Source organism: Sinocyclocheilus grahami, unplaced genomic scaffold (assembly GCF_001515645.1).
Source record: "Sinocyclocheilus grahami isolate Dianchi unplaced genomic scaffold, SAMN03320097.WGS_v1.1 scaffold94.1, whole genome shotgun sequence".
In the NCBI taxonomy this organism is placed as follows: Eukaryota; Metazoa; Chordata; class Actinopteri; order Cypriniformes; family Cyprinidae; genus Sinocyclocheilus; species Sinocyclocheilus grahami.
The window spans coordinates 889,604-910,739 of record NW_015505273.1 but is presented as its reverse complement, the minus strand read 5'-3'; the positions used below and the strand labels follow the sequence as shown (position 1 = coordinate 910,739).

The following is a 21,136-nucleotide window of genomic DNA, read 5'->3' as shown; positions in this document are numbered from 1 at the left end:
GTAATGAATTTAGGTAAAGGGGTGCAGAGCCAGTGGTGGTTTTGTAGGCAAACATTAATGCCTTGAATTTTATGCGAGCAGCTATTGGTAGCCAGTGCAAACTGATAAGCAGAGGTGTGACGTGCGTTCTTTTCAGCTCGTTAAAAATGAATCTGGATTAATTCTATTAATTAGTTCTGGATTAATTGTAAAGGTTTGATAGAAGTGGCTGGAAGACCTGCCAAGAGAGCATTGCAATAGTCTAGCCTGGACAGAACAAGAGCTTGAACAAGGAGTTGTGAAGCATGTTCCGAAAAAAAGGGCCTGATATCCTTGATGTTGAATAAAGCAGATCTGCAGAAGAAAGTCAGCTGATCATCAATCATAACTCCAAGGTTTCTGGCTGTTTTTGAAGGAGTTATGGTCGCACTCGCTGGATCCATGAGTATGGTCGGTTCGTTCTGTCACGGCAGAGAAGAGTCAGGATCCAAGTGCGAGTGCAAAAGGTAAGATTTATTTGTAATCACAAACAACGGAGACAATAAGGATAATCCTCGGGTCCAGGTCTGAATCAGAGCTCCACGGAGGTATCCCTTCAACCACTGCGTTTGACCAAACCAAGGAGAAGGCTGAAGATCCGTACCCTGACTGAGCGAGAACTGGAAACAGAGACTGACAAGGAGACAGGAACATGAGGATAACGAACCGACAAACACACATTGAACAGAGTGCCCTATATAGGACTCGTTAACGAGTTGCAGCTGGCGCGCTCTGATTGAGCGCCAGCTGCAAACACTAATGAATGACGTACGCACATACAACCACATGACAAGACACAGAAAGACCGTCCGGACCCATGAACCGTGACAGAAACGATAGGTTTGATGGAACCACAAGCAGTTCTGTCTTGGCAAGGTTGAGTTGAAGGTGATGGTCCTACATCCAGCAAGAAATGTCTGTTAGACAAGCTGAGATGTGAGCAGCTATCGTTGGATCATCAGGATGGAATGAGAGGTAGAGTTGAGTGTCATCAGCAGTGATATGAAAAGCCATGTTTCTGAATGACAGAACCTAGTGATGTCATGCAGACAGAGAAGAGAAGTGGTCCAAGAACTGAGCCCTGAGGCACCCCAGTAGTTAGATGTTGTGACTTGGACACCTCACCTCTCCAAGATATCTTGAAGGACCTATCTGAGAGATAAGACTCAAACCACTGGAGTGTTTGGAGAATGTCAACTGGATGATGTTGGTTTTTATGTGTTTTAAACACTTTTACACTCAAAAAAACGTTCCATGGCACTACATTGGTGCCACGATAACACTTGAATTTTTTTATTTTATTATTGTATAATTTTATAATATTAACCAACTTTATTTCAAATAATAGCTCACTTCCCAGTAATAATATCATTGATTTATTTATGTGGGAATGACACTTATTTTTAATGTCAAAGATGAGTTATTTTCTCCAAGTGCTCCATAATATTATTGATTTAAACCCGAAGAAATCTACTCCGTTAAATTGTCGTATTGCATTTGCTTCAGTTTCCAGTGAAGTCATTATGTTTCCTTCATGGAAGATTTGTGCCTTGTTTCCTTTTTGAATGAACACTGAAACCAGAAATATATCAGGTATCAAAATTATGATCATAATGCATTATAGAATGTGGCTTTTTATTCCAGCAGAAGTGAAGGCCCGTGTTGTGAGTGACTGAAGTCATGGCTTACTGGATCCAGCTTCGTTGGAGAATCTGGTTGTTGGTTCCACTGGCCCTGGATCATCTCGCACTTGCTGAAGATCCAAAGCCCACCAGATGGCCTCTTTACCCTCAGAAGCCTGTGGTTCTGGTCTGGAACGCCCCAACAGAAGACTGCAGTCCTCGGCACAATGTCCACTTCCAGCTCGATCAATTTCAGATCGTGGCCTCTCCGAATGAAGGCTTCACCAAGCAGAACCTCACCATATTCTACAAACACTGCCTGGGCCTGTATCCATACTTTGAGGCCGGTGTGGCCGTGAATGGTGGACTACCGCAGATCTCCAGCCTCACGCACCACCTAGAGAAGATGCCGGAGGGGATCGCGAAGTACATTCGCAACCCGTCGGTGCGAGGCCTGGCCGTGATCGACTGGGAAGAATGGCGTCCGATTTGGATACGGAATTGGGATGCCAAAGACATTTACAAGAACCAGTTGCAGCGCTTAGTGGCCCAGAGAAACCCGAGCTGGACTTCAACCCAGATAAACAAAGTAGCCCAGCAGGAGTTCGAGATGTCCAGCCGTAAATTCATGCTAGAGACGTTACGGCTGGCCAAAAGCTTGCGTCCCAACCAGCTTTGGGGCTTCTACCTCTTTCCTGACTGCTACAACCACGACTACCACAACAGTCTGGAGAACTACACGGGACGCTGCCCGGATGCGGAGGTGGCCAGGAACGACCAGCTGAAATGGCTGTGGACTGAAAGCACGGCCCTGTTTCCATCCGTATATATGAGCTCTGGGTTGCGTTCGACATCCTCCGGTCGCCAGTTTGTCCGAAACCGGGTGAAGGAGGGAATGAGATTGGCATCGGTGGGAGAGGGACTGGCACGTCCTGTTTTTGTCTACAGCCGCCCTACTTATGCCAATGAGCTGGAACTGCTGACAGAGGTGAGTTTGTAGAAATGTGCTTGATTTGCAGTGACAAAACCCAACATTTCAGCTTATTGGCTCTTTGCTATTACTATGTGTTGGATGGAATTGTATTTTTTAATGTTTGTAGCTTTTAAAATACATTAAATTACTCTTTAAAGAGCTTTATGCTAAGGCCTTTTACAATTATTGTTAATTGAAAACATATAGATATTATTACATTTAAAATATTTACATTTAGTATCTAAATTTATTTAAATGTAGACAGTTTGTTCTAAAGGTCCACTGATGCTCAAAGATTTGTAAAAGTGTATGGGAACAACATTTTACCACAGTTTTGGATCATTTCTGTGAAAGTACATTTAAAGCTATCCAAAGACACAGATTCTCCATAGATTTACAGCAAAAGCTTGTCTGAGTGTTGTGGATGGCAACGGTTGCTAGGGTAGCAGAGCCTTGTAAAATTTGTAAGGCAGGGCTTAGCAAATAGGGTGACCGTGATTTCACCAAGTACAACATTGTTGATCCTGGAACAACATTCCAATTAACCAATCAGAATTGAGAGATAACTTTTCAGGAAATATCTGTTTTAGGCTTACGATCAGGGTTATGTGCTTCTACACCCTTGTTAATCAGCTATCATGTCACACTGATTTTAGGAATAAATCATGGGTAGGGTTAGGTTTAGGGGTAGGGATTGGATTTAGTCTATATTTTTAGACAGTAATGTTGATCCAGGATCAACAAAAGATGTTGATCCAGGAACATGTTTTACTTGGCAAAATCACGGCAACCTAGCAAATAGACAATCAATCAATTATGTAAATCGCTCCATATGACCCGCAGCTAAACTGACATTTAACAGAATGTGCGGAAATTAAGGTTGACCTTAAAGGATGAAATATTTCATTCAACTGCCAGTGACTCTCCAGTCTGTTTGTTCAGATAAGTCTTCTATTGTGGATAATACATGCATAACTGTGTTTAATGCCCAGGAAAAGAAAAGAAAAACATCTTTAAAACAAGATATATTCATGAAGATTTTAAGGTGATATGATTCATCCAGAAATGTGATTCTGCGGTGCGTTCATAACATTATTCAACCATCCTGACAGGCCCTGCAATTTTAATGAAGATTAAAGCGAGTGTATTTTGTATGGTCTTTGTGTGGTTTATCAGAAAACTTTTCCTGCATAACCATCATCTCTGCTCTTTATCTCTGTTTGTGTGTGCAGGAGAACAGGAAGGGTGATTTCACCACACCAGCTGATTTCCTACTTTATTTCCACTGTTTTAAGTTGCTGTTACAAAATTGTCCACATTCAATATTTGTGACCTTAACACATAGCTTTCAAAATGAGCTAAATTAACTCTTATATGTAAAAAAAAAAAAATCAAGAACCAATAACTGATTCCATTATTTGTGTCTGCGCAGATGGATTTGGAGTCCACCATCGGAGAAAGTGTGGCTCTGGGTGCAGCAGGTATCGTTCTCTGGGGTGATGCTGCTTATGCCAGCAGCAATGTAAGCACTCACACACTACATTATATCTGATTTCAATCAGAAATAGTGCTTGTTAAGAGGTTTCTATTGATGCTAGTTCTAATAATAATTATTATTTTGCTAATGGTGCTTCTATTGATCATGTTAACCCTATAAAGCCTACTGTATCATATGTGACCCTGGACCACAAAACCAGTCTTAAGTGTCAATTTTTCGTAATTGAGATTTATACATCAGCTGAATAAATAAGCTTTCCATTGAAGTATGGTTTGTTATGATAGGACAATATTTGGTTGAGATACAACTATTTTAATATCTGGAATCTGAGGGTGCAAAAAAAATCTAAATATTGAGAAAATCGCCTTTAAAGTTGTCCAAATGAAGTTCTTAGCAATGCATATTACTAATCAAAAATTATATATTTACGGTAGGAAATGTACAAAATATTTTAATGGAACATGATCTTTACTTAATATCCTAATGATTTTTGTCATAAAAGAAAAATCTATAATTTTGACCCATACAATGTATTTTTGGCTATTGCTACAAATATACCCCAGCGACATAAGACTGCTTTTGTGCTCCAGGGTCACATATGATACAGTATCATATTTGATGCACAAATTTCAAAGGCCTATAAATGATCAGCATGATCAAAACTTTGCTGAATAACCTGTTATACACAATCTACTACATTCCCTCTGTCGTCTAATTTGATAGTTCATATTTTTTGTAGCAAGTTTTTAGTTTAATTGTTAAAAACGTCCACCTTCAGCTCATGGTTCATGTGTCTGTTTGCTGTGAAATCTTTACTGATATTTATAGAGTAAATGTAAGAATGACTTTTATCTTGTTAGTAATATTTCAAGATGAACATTTACTGGACTGAAGCAACTTAGCTTTACTTGATTATCCATACATCATTTTCTATAAAAATCATGTTAAAATGGAAGTATCAAATATGATCATCAGGCATTTGATGAAAGTTTATTTGTTCATCTCTCAATCATTGTATTGCACTGCAATATGTTTTAAAACCACAGAGCTTTGATCATAAAACTAAAGCATTTAAATATCATCTTACTAAGACATATTTTTGGGAGATATTAAGTGACCGCTTATATTTACATGCATTATGTAAGTATCTGCTATACTGTTATAACGATCACAACAATTAACTTTACAATCTATCAAAACGTCATCTTAGTTTTGACCCTATAAATTACGTCTGAAAAAAAAAGTTGTTCCATTTATAACAACAATGTCAGGCATTTTAAAAACACCTGAACACCTTAGCAACTACATAGTAACATACTAAAGTGCCTACAACACTCTAGCAACTGCATAGTAACACACTAAAATGCCTGCAATACGTTAGCAATGCCCTGGAAACCACCCACAACACCCTAGTAACTTCATCACAACACACTAAAATGTCTACAACACCCTAGCAACTGCATAGCAACACACTAAAGTGCCTAAAACACCCTAGCAACTGCATAGTAACACACTAAAATGCCTGCAATACGTTAGCAATGGCCTGGAAACCACCTAAAACACCCTAGCAACTACATAGCAACACAATAAAGTGCTTACAACACCCTAGCAACAGCCCGCCATCCACTTCCAATTTCTTGAAAAAATGTAAAACTCTAGTTTTTACCTGACGTAATTTCCTTCTCTTTATCTGTTTCATCATTCAGGACACTTGTTCCAGTTTAAACCAGTACTTGCGGGGTCCACTGGGCCTTTACCTCCTCAACGTTTCCACGGCAGCTGAGCATTGCAGTCGCTTCCTGTGCAGCTCCCACGGCCGATGTCTGCGCAGACATCCGGACACGGACACGTATCTATATCTTGACCCACAGACACACACGATAGTAGGCCAGGGGAGCGAACTGCGTGTGAAGGGAGATCTGAGCGTGGAAGAGCAGCAGCGGATGAGCGAAGACTTCCAGTGCCAGTGTTTTAGTGGGTATCAGGGTGAGAGATGTGACCTCGAGGACCCTCTTCAGCAGCGAGGAGATGGACATGCACTGCATTTACTGACCTGAGCACACGCCATAGACACTTTAACTCATTTTCTGGCTTATGAAATGTTTGGCTGGTCAGTGCGCTCCAAATGCTTTTGTGAAAAGGTCCTTCACCTTAAAATTGAAATTTATATGTATAAACACAGGAAACTCAGAGTTCTTTGGAGTTTAAATAAGCACTTTTGTTTGTTGTCACACATTATACTCTCACAACATTTGAGCCAGATGTAGGATATTGTGCAACAGGAAAATCAAATGAAAATTTATGACTAACGGACGAGTGGATTCATTCAGAAGTCACTGTTAAAACAATTTGAACCGGTGGACATTTGGTTTTAAGTGGCTTTGGTTTGAGTGTAGATTTGAGATGACACTATAAAGATGTTGGTTATTGTAGTAGAAAAATTCATTAGTATTTTTGTGCTTATGAAACATTACATAGTGCATGTGTTTTCTTAGAACTGCTGTGTAGTCACAGTGAGAGATGGGTTTGGGGCCTAAGCTTAAGATGTATGGGTGACAAGAGGTCCACAGGGCCATATTGAGCTGAGAGGAGGACAACTGGCAGACTCAAAGGCATCTGCCCATGACCTAGGGGGTCATCTAGGCCCTAAATATAGGGGGAACCAGTCTTTAGAAGAATGATATAGTATTGCGTTTTTGACTTTCTTTCCATGTGTGGAAAAGTACAGCTGTTAAGAGTTTGTAACCTTGACTTGGAAAAGAGGTATAAAGCGCAGGATTGCCCTCCCTTCCTTGTCACACTCTGCAGCGACTTGTATCCTGTACGATGTTTGACCTTCTTTGCAAAGAATAAAACCTTTAAAAGACACAGAGTGAGTTTGTCTCTTATGCTGATGAGAGTTATTTAATTTTGCCCCAACATTATCTAACACTACAATGTAGGCTGCAAGCGTCAAATGTAGTTAAGCAAATACACATGTATGATTTGAATAGGTGGAACTAGATGAATATCAATGTTTTTATCAGCTGTTTGAACTCCCATTCTGACGGCACCCATTCACTGCAGAGGATCCACTGGTGAGCAAGTGATGAAATGCTAAATTTCTCCAAGTCTGTTCTGGTGAAGAAACAAACTCATCTACTTCTTGGATGGCCTGAGGGAGAGTACATCTTCAGCAAATTTTCATTTTTAGGTGAACTATTTCTTTAAGATGAGACTAGTAGTGCTGGAAATGTGGATGCATGTCCTGCAATGTCACTTATGCTGGCTGATCTGAGTTTGAATCTGGCTCATGTGTCATTTCCTGATCACAACCCTCATTTCCCATTCTTTCCTGTTCTATAAAGGCAAAACCCCCTAAAAAATAAAAAAGAAGATGCCACTAAAGAACTGACCATTATTTATACCCTGTTATTTAAAAGTATTTTTGTAACTTTGGACTATATCTTCTTTATTTTGACTTGTTTCTTGGACTAATTGAACTGTTGCCAAATCAGCATATATTTTTATGCACATTTTTTGCTTCGTTCAGCGTCTCCGTCAGTGTTGTAACAGTGATTGTTACGGTTATGAGAGTTATGTGACAGAGCATATGTGAAAAAGGCACTGGACTGTGAGAGAAGCATTTGCATTATGTCTTTAAATTGCCAACACAATTGTAACATTATTGTGAATTAGATTTTCTGAAATTGTGCTGCACAAAGAAATCGTTTTCTATTTGATCAAAATGATTTCTGTGTTTGATTCATTTTTAAAAGTGTTCATTTCTTTTCATATTTGTTGTCTCATTAATTTTGTCCAGTAACCATTCGGTGTTTCTCAGTTAGTGGAAGTAATAAGAACTAACTAAATGGAGGAAACATATGAGACTACAAACCTTGGATCTGCGCAGCAAAAGGACCAGCCCAAATTACAGGGTTTACAAGCCAAGAAGTTATATTTGTTGTTGCTTTGAACTCTGTGAGCTTTTACTCCAAATAGAATCAGAAGCAATGTGAAACATGGTGTGTTTGTTAATCTTTAATCACTCTATAAGTGACTTAAGTTGCTTTGCATGCAGCTGCAGTGATTTAAGGTGTTACCCACAAATGTAACTTTCAGTTCCTCATTTGTTAATTTTAGTCTTTGCATGTATAAAGGATGTTTTCTAACTATAAAGATAAGAGATTTTAAAATTGCTTCCTTGTTTTCGAGAATTAAAGTCATGATCTTGAAAGGCTGTTACCCACATGACCATAAATGACAAGACATCTACATGAAAAGAACATTTTTGTTTAAAACAATGACATTTAGAGCAGTTTTTCAATTTAAAAAAAGTACAGTAATGGTATAAGAACATAATAATAAGATAAATACCATGACACTAAATTATTACCATATTGATGTGGCATGGCATTTACAATGATACTTCAAATATATAACCAAACATATGTGCAAAAATATGATATTGCTGTGGTCTTTTTTTAAAGCATTTTGTTGAATCTATCCCTATAAAAAGACATCAAAGTCTAATATGTCCTACCTGAAATATGCATATGTAAGAAACGTGATAAATTACATATAAAAAAAAAAAAAAAAAAAAAATGATATATTAAACTCCACGTACGTTCATGCGTCCCGTGCGTCCACACGCTCCTCCTTAGACTCCGCCCCCTCTTTCCTATTGGTTAGACACGAGACGTTCTGCTTCTGCTTTTAACAGGAGAGGGTCACGAGTGAAGCTGAAATCATTTATTATTTCGTGAGTGATTCGTAAAGATTTTCTGGGCAAGTAAGTACGATTTATGTTCAGATTATATGAACGCGTGTATTTCATCACATCAACGGCGTGAGTTGTGTCTACATTCTCGCTGTCTGTCGGTTTTCTTGCGTAAAGTCACCGTTCCTCTTTTTACCTCATCCGAAATATAAACAGCATAATCTCGTTCACGCTTATTCTTCTAGTAATCATACACATCTAAACTTATCTTGACAGTGTAATGAGTCTATTTAACTTCAAGTTTTGTGTAAAATGACCATGGTGTCCAACACTAACATAACTAAGTACCATGGTAATGTTGCTGTGGTTCTGCCCTTACAAAAAGTACTGATAGTAATACTGAGGTAAAAGTGTACTTTTTGGTACTTCTGTTTTTATTAGGACACTTTGATCATATCATGATATTAACTTTACTGTATAATAGTATCAGCACAGATTCAATATTCATATATCATGACATTAATATGATACTCTAAGGATATCATGAAAATGGCATCATGATAGTTTCCAAAACACCATGGTATTACCATGGCAACATGCCCAAAATCTTAGTAATGATAAATAATAATGTTAATAATTTTAAGTAATTGTCATATAGTTACCATCTCATCTCTGCCTGCCTCTGTTTCCCGGTGAAATGAAAAATCATGTACATTTATAAAGTCACATTACAGGGGAAAGGTCTGCACACCACACACACACTTAATGTAGTGTTTCCTGAAGTGGATGATTATTATGGATAATGAGTTGTTCAGGATAAAGTATACCTTTGTTCAAAAAAATTGCCTTTCATCATTGAAGTTACCTTTTGAAATTAGATTGTAGCTCGGCTTCATTTCCATTTAAATTGCCTCGGCTCATGTGACATCAGATGTGGAGCTGGATGCTAAACGCTCTGCGTTCCCATCATTGCAGGTCCAGCGTGTCACCTTTTCCAGGGATGGACAAGCTTGGACGTGGGATGTGTTCTCTGGTGGTGTTTGCCATCTGTTTTGTGTCTGTTCTCGGCCGTCCATCCTCCTTTCTCACCCATCTCCCGTTTTTTTCCACATGGAATGCGCCGACGGAGCGCTGCACGTCTCGATTTGGGGTCGAACTGGACTTGAGCGTCTTCGACATCGTGCACAACCATGACCAGGCCTTCATGGGTGACAACATCACTATCTTCTACTCGGTTAAGTTAGGTGAGTATCCTTACTATGGTATTGGTGGTGAACCAGTGTATGGAGGCGTTCCTCAAAACGCCAGCCTGGACCGGCACCTCTGGAAGGCCGACAACGACCTGAGGACTGACATCCCAGATCTGGGATTTCACGGGCTTGCTGTCATTGACTGGGAAAAGTGGAGGCCGCTCTGGGAACGTAACTGGGACGCTAAGGAAATCTACTGGAATGGCTCCAGGGCTTTAGTAAAAGCCAAACATTCTACTTGGAAGCCGGATCAGATAGAAAAGGAAGCCGTGAGGGAATTCGAGGATGCTTCACGGGCCTTTATGGCGGAGACGTTAAAACTGGGTCGTAGAGAGCGTCCTGGAGGGCTATGGGGGTTTTATGGCTTCCCCTGCTGCTATAATTATCAGTACAAGAAGAACGAGACGTATACAGGTGAGTGTCCTGCTCTGGAGATGAAGAGGAATGATAAACTGGTCTGGCTGTGGAACGTCAGCTCAGCCCTGTACCCTGATATCTATCTGGATCTCGGGCTCCGGGGCCGCGGTCAGGATATCTTGCTGTACAGCCGGCATCGGATCCTGGAGGCCATGAGGGTGAGGGAACAGACCACCCATCGGCCTCCATCTGTCTTCCCCTACGCCAGGATCGCCTACACCTACTCCATGGAGTTTCTCTCACAGGTCAGCACAAAGGCCTGTCCACTTTGTTCTCTTTATTGCTTGTTTTAAATCAGTTTAGTATCTGGTAGCCAAGGTTATCATAGTTAACTAAAGCTGAAACTGAAATTAACATTAAAACCATTAAAAAACATTTTTGTTCCTTGAAATAAAATAAAATGTAACTTTTAATTTCAGCTAGTTTCCAAGGCAACATTACTCACTTTAATTTAGTTTAACTTAATGTACTAAAATAACTAAATAGTAGTTATTTTAGTATATATATATATATATATATATATATATATATATATATACTAAAAACAAAATTAAAAACATAATATATATAGTATAAGAAAATATTAAAAAATATATACAAATAAAAACTGAATCAAAATATTATTAAAGGCTATAATAGTAAACCTCAATAATAATAATAAAAAATAACCTGACTAAGATCTATACATATTTTGATATTCAAGTGATTATTATCATGTTTATTGATTATGATCTGACTGGCAATAAAAAAGGCCCGTTCACATCAAGAACGATAACTATAACAATAACTATATTAGCACCCAAACAATATCATTCTGTTTATTAGAAGCACATGTGCAGTTTGGTCACATGCTGCTTTAAATGCTTACGCTTTTTAAACTCTGGATTCTGATTGGCTGTCAATGTTTTTATTGTTCATCAACTGGAAAAAAAAATGTTCCGAGAGAGATTCCAAAAATATCTATTAATCAAAATTAAAGAATTAGTAACAAAAATGGTTCATGTGTCACTCGTTTGTGTTTTCAGGAGGACTTGGTGCACACCATCGGTGAGAGCATCGCTCTAGGAGCTGCTGGTGTCGTGCTGTGGGGAGATGGAAACTACTCCCAAACGAAGGTTGGAGTGCTCTAGATTATTACACAAATGCACTCATATACATTTATATAATTTTAACTTCCATGTATAAAAAAAATGTACACATATACTTAATGGAACACTCCACTATTTTTGAAAATAGGCTAATTTTCCAACTCCCCTAGAGTTAAACAGTTGAGGTTTACCGTTTTCTAATATCGAAAACGGTAAAACTCAACTGTTTAACTCTAGGGGAGTTGGAAAATGAGCCTATTTTCAAAAAAAGGGGAGTGTTCCTTTAAACACAACAAATGCCCATGACCTCTCCTCTCCTCTGTGCAGAAGGCCTGTGTAGCGGTTCGGGACTACCTGGACAACACGCTTGGCCGCTACATTGTGAACGTGACGGAGGCGGCGTTTCTGTGCAGCCAGACCGTGTGCTCATCCAGGGGCCGGTGCATCAGGAGAGACCCGAGCGGCACGGCCTACCTGCATCTGGACCCAGCCGAATGGTCCATCGTTCCCAGAACTAGGCTGCCCGGGCCTGTTACCGGGGGTCCGTCTTATGTAGCTCACAGGAGGTTCAGGACGGTTGAAGGAGAAACAAGTGGATTCGCAGCCAGCTTTAGGTGCCAGTGTTTCCCAGGCTGGGAAGGAGAACAGTGCCAGAAACCAGTACCTGTAGAGCCTTCTACATGACAGAAATGACTAGAAGACTGTAGCGGTTAAAGCTCAGGGCGGGTCACCTGAAGCTTGTTGGGTTAACAAATACAAGGAACAACATATTACCATTGTGGGCTTGACATTACAGGGTGACTGTGCCTTTAACAAATGTACTTGAAATCATTTTAGATAAAGTGTGTGCTAAATTACATGCTTGCTAGCTAAACTTTACAAAATATGAGTTTGTAAAAAACAAAATGCAGTTGAATTTTGAGTGTTTGTTAAGCACACGCAAAACCCTGAAAATGCAAATTAATGTTGCATCAAAAATCAAATAAATCATTGACATCTCATGGAATATATGGAATAAACTATTTTGACAAATGATCTTGCATTAATAGGTCTACATGTTTTTTTTCTTGTTTTCCATTATGATTGCATTTTTATATAATTTTCTGCCTAAAAAGGTCTTATACAAACAGTTATGCATGCATGGTTAAGAATGATTTAATTTACAGTAAAATACTCGAACAGAAAAGCCTGTGAGGCAGAAACAATAGTGTTAAAATCAGGTTATATTTTTTGGTTTAGTCGATGGTTATATGCAAAAGAAGTTCCACATCAGAGCCGCTTTGTTGCCTTCCACACTCTGCAAGTATCTTTCAGATCAGCTGTATCTGACACTATCTTTGTAGTGTAAAAGTGACTATAGATGAATAAATGCACGCAAGACAAAATCACAATTTAGTATGCAAATAAATGCAAAAAGATAACAATTTAGCATCCAAATATCATAACATCATTGATGTCGGTTAGATTTTGAATGTATAATGTTCTAACCATGTAAATCAAAGGGCAAAATGAGGTTAAAGTAAATCAAGTTGATAAAATCAAAATTAAGTTTTGTGGCTTTCCCCCCGTGTCTGTTAGATTTGAGCTCATGTAAATGCTGGTACTCCTAAAGTTAACAAAATCAACGTTTAGCATTTAAAATACACAGGCTTTCGGTTCTGGGAAAACAAACAATACATACTCATCTTGCACTCAGGAATATGCTAATTTTGTCCAATATTGCGATTTAGATTTAGACTCTAGATTTAGCATGCCCCGCCCCCTAATACCACCTGAGGCTGGTTGCACACACTGCTTAGACTAGTCTTAAATGTGAGTCATCTAATTTCTTTTCTTTAAGACTGGTCATAACTTTTTAAAGTCAGTTACAAAAAGGTAGATTGGTTTAATGTGAATCAAAAAAGTAAGACTGGTTACCGTTAACTGTTAGTTGGTCAAACTAGTTTGTAAGACATAGTGTCTGTGTTTATGCAACTGGCCCCTGATAAAAGAAACGAGGCCTTCGATATATGCTGCCTAAACTTGTTGTTCCAGTAAGAAATACATCTGCTAAGGGAAGAAAAATAAATTAACTGCAGAAAACTGTGAGGAATAATACAAAATTTGAGGAAAGTCAACACAGTGCAGCCTTGTATGAAGGTACGCTGACGGTTTCATTGGACATTTGCTGTTCACCATGTCACTGAAATCACTCTGTAGGGCAGGGCTGTCCAAACTCGGTCCTGGAGGGCCGTTGTCCTGCAGAGTTTAGCTCCAACTTGCTTCAACACACCTGACTGGAAGTTTCTATGCCTAGTAAGACCTTGATTAGTTGGTTCAGGTGGGTTTAATTAGGATTGGAGCTAAACTCTGCAGGACACCGGCCCTCCAGGAACGAGTTTGGACAGCCCTGCTGTAGGGCCACTAGATGACAGTAGAAGCACACTGTCAAGTGTACTAAGATGACTAAGGCAATATCCAGTTCAAAACCCTTCGTGCAATATGTAGAGACCGCAAACGTGAAAGACTTGTTTAATACTAATTGTTCGGGCTAGAAACACTCCGGTAACTCAGTGAAACTAGCATGAATCATGATTGCTTTGATCAGATGTGGATGTGTTTGTGTGGCATGTTGCTAGAGTGTTCTAGCTGTTTTATGGCCTAATTGTCTATGTTGATCTTTAGAAATGGCTTTATTTTGTGTAATATTTCGATTTGTTCAAAACCGTCGGTTTCATGTATTAAAGCGTGCTCTAAGAATATTCATATTGCTCATACTGTTAAAAATTCCACTGAAATAATGAAAATCCATTCTAATATTTTAGACGTCATTAAGCAGAATATATAGGAATATTTCTCTTACAAAAAGTATTGGATACCATGGTAAAGTGATTGTATTAGATGGTAAAACATGGTACCCCAAGGTACTACCATAGTACATGTCCAAAATAATGGTACTACCATAGTATTTTACTTTTTTTTTTACAAGTGTTGTGAACAGACTTGGATTTAGAGAGTGAAAAGAAAAGAAAATCTTTGTAATCATAGATGTAATCTGTTCTTCGTTATTGCATTATTTTGTGAAAATGGAAATAATTTTAAGTTTTTTGGGTTTGACCTTTGTAGGGGTCAGAGAGACCTAGCACACTATCAAGGGGGTATTTTCCAGTTGAAATAGGCTACAGAAGATGAATCCAATCAGCAATTTGAACAAAATAATTGAATTATTTAGAATTTGGGGTCCAAATCGCAGGAAATTGGATGTAAAAAAGATATAACAATGTTAAAGTTGATTCAGTAATGGGGAAAAAATCCACAAATTGATCAACCAATAATATATATCTTCTCAAAAAAGATTTTTATGGCATTTTTGATGTTTCATATTTGGTACATCCAAAGACAACCAAAACTGTGCACTATATAAAAAAACTATTTTTTGAAAGATTATTGGAGTGCATTTTACAAGAAAACACTATTTCACTCTTTCTGCTTCAAAATATACAAATTTCACATTTAATTCAATGTGTTATTTACAATTTAATTGTAAACATTTTAAAATTTACTAGCAGTTTCTGAGTGAAAATTGTTTCAAAGTAAACCCTACACCAATTTCAGTGTGCATTTAACAATTATTAAATTTAATTTGTAATCTATACAACTAGTTGACTAATTGTTTGGAAATCCTAAACAAAACAGGCTGCATTAAGCTAATGGACGTTTATAATCAATTAATCATCCATTGCAAACCATCATTTTTATGTAGTCAAACTCAAGTGAGACTGTTATTTAGTTGAACTACTGAATCCAAATGTCCTCTTCGTGGTTGATTGCCAGTAAAAATCACATTAGACAAAACCTACAAAAATGGCCGGATCACTGATTAAGAGAAGAGAAACTTTACATTTCGGTCATTCTGGTCTGTGGCGGCGGTGAGAGAATTACCCGCGCTCATGAGATAAGGTAAACAAAGGCCGATAAATTTAGGCTCACTTCCATTCCCCCAGAACTGATTGCATTGACCCAAAGTCACACATTTAGACAGATAAGCAGCCGCAGATGATAATAGACGTCCCTTTGCAACTTTTGTGTTTTATCGGTCTCCAACCTGTAACAGTGGTCCCTTAAGACAGCTCGCCACACTTTGAGAGACCGTGAGTGTGTCCAACATCTGAAAAATGCTGCTTTTACAAAGTTCGTAACATTATGTCTGCCAAGATCTCTTCATCTGGTCGGTTTTTATCAGTCATATGATTACAAAATGTATCAAAATATCAAGTAGCAAAAAAGTAGCACCTTCATTTTTAGACCACCAACAATAATTTATAAAAGCTGAGCAGCAAATCAGCATTGAATGATTTCTGAAGGATCATGTGACACTGGAGTAATGATGGGAGTCACAGAAATAAATAACATTTCAAAATATATTCAAATTTAAAATGGCTATTTTATATTATACATTTTCACAATATTACGGTTTTAATGATATTTTTAATAAAATAAATGCACGCTTGTTGAGCAGAGACTTCTTTAAAAAACATTAAAGTATTTGAAAAACATTTTCAAAATCTGCAATCCTGTGCATGCAGTTTAGTGTTTGGTGGAAAGATTAAAAATGGCATCTGATGGACCTTTTTGAAAACAATGATTACTTTTCCAGTTCAACAGCATTACCAAACTGTAGGTTTCAGATACCCATCTAACCGTTTCCAGACACCCTACTCTGTTTTTCTGCTTCTGTTCCTCTCATCTATTTTCTTTGGTGTCGTGACCTGAGTCCCGTCCTCGGTCATGCTTTCCATTCCCCTGCTGTTTGGTGGTCTGGCGAGCGCTAGCGCATCTCTCTCTCACCGCTTTTTAATAAGCGCTTCGTCACGCTCGGCCTTTGTCCTTCAGAAACAGTGGGCAACCGGATCACATGTGAGAGGACTTTGTATTTGAGCAAGACTCTGTCTTCAGGGAGTCTTACTTGCTTTGTGAGGTTTGGAGTAGTAGACCTTTTGGGGAGAGTTTAAAGAGAAAATAGTCTTGGGATAATGTGTTTGCATGACATTTAATGTTTGTACTTCTCCTCAGTGGTCCATTATGTTAAGATATTCAATAAACCGGTTTGATGCTGTTGATTCCAGTGTATCTTGTAACCGAATAGTGAATAATGACTTTAATTGAGAGTGTTGTAGTATGGCTTCAGAAGACTTGGTATATACACTTAAATTTAGGCCTAAATTAAAGATTTATGTATTTGAATTGCATATACAATTCAAATTACACAGTTTTAAACAAACTAATAAAACTTAAAGTAATGCATATTTGTCAGTCATGCATAAGTGAAACGGGTATACGAAACTGCACTCAAAAAAAAAAACCAATCATGGCATAGTTTATTATTATTTGCAGCCAGGGCCGGAGTGGGACTCATTTTCAGCCCTGGAGTTTCAAGCCTTAGACTGGCCCACTGATTTTTTTGTTTTTCTTATTTTTACTGGCCTTTTCAGTGCCGCCTTCGTGCTTTCTATTATCCATTTTTCATCTATTATTTTTTTTGCTCTCATATCTCCAACAACTGAGGTTTTTGTTTGGTTTATTAGTTTTTTTTGAGCAAGGTGCCGCTGTCAGGGGAGTCAAAAGATAATTACGTCATCATTAGTGTTGCCAATTAAGTTCAGAAATGGAAAATAAGGGACAATTGTGATTCTTTATCTTTTATTTTTTATGAAAATAATGTTTATTCTTGGAGAAAATAAGGGACAGAATAAGAGACGCTCCTAATATTTGTACTGTACCTTAATGTATGTCTGCCTGCAGTCAAATAGTTCTCAGAAATAATCACAATTGTTTTGCTCAACCTATTTATATACAATTATTCTAAAAATAATTTTTATGTCATACAAAAAAATGTCATCGGCCTGAGTAAATTGTAGCAATATAGAATTGTGACTTCACAAGTGTAGCTTTCTTTGTCAGTAAGTGGGGAAAAAAAGAAAAAATATATGAACGTTTTCCCCCCCCCCCAAACCAAAGTTAAACATGCATCCTGTCATTATGAATTGCATATTTTGTTCCACAGGAGAATACGTTTGGAGTGACAGATTTTAGCTTTTTATGCAAACACTTTTTATTTTTATTTTTTACATACAATAATCATGCAACTTAATTTTCAGAGATGCTTATATTTCTTTGGAAGTTGCATTTGAAATTGAATTGGGTTTGAATTGATGTGACAGTTTTGTATGCAATCACTCAAAACTATGGTTCCTTAGAAAAATCTTCCCAGTTTTTACCTGTACCATCAAATGCACAGATTTAGAAGGACCTTGAAGGTCCAAAAGAATGCAAAGCCTTTGTCAGATTTGATATCATCAAACTTTGGCATACATGCCAGCCAATGAAAGATGAAAAACAGGTATTGCAGTCAAATATACAATTTGCACATTACAGCCATTTATACATTAATATGCGGACACATGCCGGCATAATAACCAATTTGGCCCCCTCAGCCAAATTTATTAGTATTTCATTTCAAAAACTTCTTCTGTTTTTATAATGAATTTAAATAAGATTGCTGCAGTGCATTCCCATAATCTAGATTTTTTTTAGTTTGTTTTATCTTTCAGCATTTACTCACTACCCGTTTTGAATAAACATTTCTCTTTCTCTACGCTAATCTGGCTAATAAATTGGGTAGCGCAGGAGCAATGTGTTTGCTATCGGTGCCATGTCGCTTCACTGCCCATCGGGGCGTCTCGCCACAGAATTGGAGTGACACCATGGTCACTTATTTGAAAGTGTGTGTTGATTGCTCTCGCAAAAATGGCAACCACACTTTTTTGTGTGAAGGATTAGAATTTATCTGCAAAGAGGAGAGAGACTCCCTAATCAACCTTCAGAGAGTTTCTGTCGTCACAGGCATTGGTTATTTGGTGTGTGTAGCCTGGTATTTAACCCACGCCACCTCTGTATTGACAGGTTTTGGGGATGGTATATCAGTTTTCATCTTAGTCATTCATATATTTGATTTCTATGCTTATTTATGTACTGCTCGAGTAATATTAGCACGCAGTTTGGGGTCAGTTTTATTGCTGGTTGACAATGGTTATGTTTGGAATGGGATTTGCATATTGATTACAGCATAATGTTCATTATGTACTGCATACTACTTACTATATCTTTTCAAACAGTTGTATGCTACATTTGTCACATGACCATACTGCAATGCATATTTAATTCAGCGTCCAACAAACATAGCAAGTAAATGCATAACAATTGTTAAAAACAATAATTAAAAGAAATATAAAAAATATGTATGTTTGAATGTTTATGTATATGTTTGAAAAGGTTGTCATTGCACACTGCATATTGTTTCACAAACTATATTTTTAAGAAATTCAGTGGTGTCCAATCATAGCAGGCAAATGCATAATAACTGTTTTAAAAAATTAGAGCTCTTTTCATTTGCACATCATTTTGTTATCCCAGTTTCAGTCAAATTAGCCTGTACGCTCTTATCACTGAAGGATTAGAATTTATCTGCAAAGAGGAGAGAGACTCCCTAATCAACCTTCAGAGAGTTTCTGTCGTCACAGGCATTGGTTATTTGGTGTGTGTAGCCTGGTATTTAACCCACGCCACCTCTGTATTGACAGGTTTTGGGGATGGTATATCAGTTTTCATCTTAGTCATTCATATATTTGATTTCTATGCTTATTTATGTACTGCTCGAGTAATATTAGCACGCAGTTTGGGGTCAGTTTTATTGCTGGTTGACAATGGTTATGTTTGGAATGGGATTTGCATATTGATTACAGCATAATGTTCATTATGTACTGCATACTACTTACTATATCTTTTCAAACAGTTGTATGCTACATTTGTCACATGACCATACTGCAATGCATATTTAATTCAGCGTCCAACAAACATAGCAAGTAAATGCATAACAATTGTTAAAAACCATAATTAAAAGAAATATAAAATATATGTGTTTGAATGTTTATGTATATGTTTGAAAATATTATCATTGCACACTGCATATTGTTTCACAAACTATATTTTTAAGAAATTCAATGGTGTCCAATCATAGCAGGCAAATGCATAATAACTGTTTAAAAAAATTAGAGCTCTTTTCATTTGCACTTTTTTTCTGCACATCATTTTGTTATCCCAGTTTCAGTCAAATTAGCCTGTACGCTCTTATCACTCACCCCAATGCATTTTGTGGGTTATTGAGCAAGGCTTTCTTTTAATTAACTTACAGGCCTTAGAAATATGTGCTTTTTTATTTTGTGGAGCAGTGAATTAACTTTTCTAATGTATCTTTAGGCATTTGAAGCTGTGCTGTATTGTTAATATAGTCACGCCTGAACACCATTGGGATACATGCCTTATTGTTTTTAGTAGATGATTGTTATAAAATAAAAACATTACACTCTAAAAAAAAATGCTAGGTTAAATACAACCCAGTGCTGGGTAAAATAGGGACAAACCCAGCAATTGGGTTGTTTTGACCCAGCGGTTGGGTTGAAATCAACCGCTGGGTCAAAACAGCCCAATTTCTGGGTTTGTCCCCATTTTACCCGGCACTGGGTTATATTTAACCCAGCATTTTTTAGAGTGTAAGGTCACACATTCTTAGTATTAAAATACTGTTTCATTTATCAAATTCTTTAGGGGCTGCCCTCTGTCTGAACATTGGATATTGAGTGCACTGTTTCTTTATCATATCAAGTAAATGAAAAAAAACGAACAAAAAAAAAAAACCCAGTAATCTCTAAAAAAATGATTGGTAGTTTCAACCCAACTTTGGGTCAAATATGGACTAACCCAGCTGTTTGGTTACATTTTTAAATGACATTTTTAACCGAAAAGTTGGGTTGGTCCATATTTGAGCCAAAGTCGGGTTGAAACAATCCATAATTTTTTAGAGTGTAGGAAAATTGGCAGATTTGTTTTTTAAAGTGAATTTCTGTTGAATTTGAGCTTCTACCTGATGACAGTTGAATTTGAGACAAAATACCATAGATTGATTTGGCGCATGACCTTTGACGTAGGGCTGTGCAGTTAATCGCATGCAATTTTTGTCAAGTGCATCTCGTCAGTAAAGCTGGTTCCGTGATGGAGCGGCATTTACTACACAGAGCCGTAGTTCACTGACAAGCTAGGCAATATCGCGTTCATAATCTAATGTGATTCATCTGCAATTATAAATGCGATTTATTGCCTAATTGTCAGTGAACTACAGCTCTGTGTATTAAATGCCTCTCCATCTGAAAGCACGTGATGGAGATTTACTACTAATCACGGAACCGGCTTTACTGACGAGATGCGCATGACAATCACATGCGATTAATTGCACAGCCCTACTTTGACGTGAACAATGAAAGATTCTGATGGCTTCTTCACTAATATATTAATATTAATTTTAACATGATAATAAATTTTATAAATGCATTTTAAAATAATTTTTTTGTAAAATGTTACAGTATGATCAAGCAATGAGCATTTAAAAATCACATTATTAATCTAGTATTAATAACATTATTAATATAATTATTTAAATATCAATTTTAACAAAAAAAACATTAATTAAATTGTGTAA

The 21,136-nt window shown here is 37.5% G+C and overlaps 2 protein-coding genes across 3 annotated transcripts in view; both read left to right on the top strand.

The window, feature by feature from the left end:
- Nucleotides 1-1,669: 1,669 nt before the first annotated feature.
- Nucleotides 1,670-6,973, top strand: hyal2a (hyaluronidase 2a). Its single transcript, XM_016275398.1, has 3 exons — nt 1,670-2,628; nt 4,046-4,135; nt 5,818-6,973. The coding sequence occupies exons 1-3, from the start codon at nt 1,699-1,701 to the stop codon at nt 6,166-6,168; spliced, it is 1,371 nt and encodes a 456-aa protein (XP_016130884.1). The 5' UTR covers nt 1,670-1,698; the 3' UTR covers nt 6,169-6,973.
- Nucleotides 6,974-8,769: 1,796 nt separating this feature from the next.
- Nucleotides 8,770-21,136, top strand: part of hyal1 (hyaluronidase 1) — a 21,192-nt gene continuing 8,825 nt past the window's right edge. Inside the window, exons 1-5 of one of the 2 annotated variants that reach the window (XR_001609493.1) lie at nt 8,770-8,882; nt 9,786-10,722; nt 11,503-11,592; nt 11,893-12,383; nt 19,939-19,944. Coding sequence is in view for 1 of the 2 variants with exons in the window: in XM_016275399.1 (XP_016130885.1) it covers nt 9,811-10,722; nt 11,503-11,592; nt 11,893-12,249 (1,359 nt within the window). In the remaining variant the exon portion in view is untranslated. Of the gene's footprint in view, nt 8,883-9,785; nt 10,723-11,502; nt 11,593-11,892; nt 12,588-19,938; nt 19,945-21,136 lie in introns of those variants that run through there. The other variant, XM_016275399.1, reaches the window with a different exon arrangement.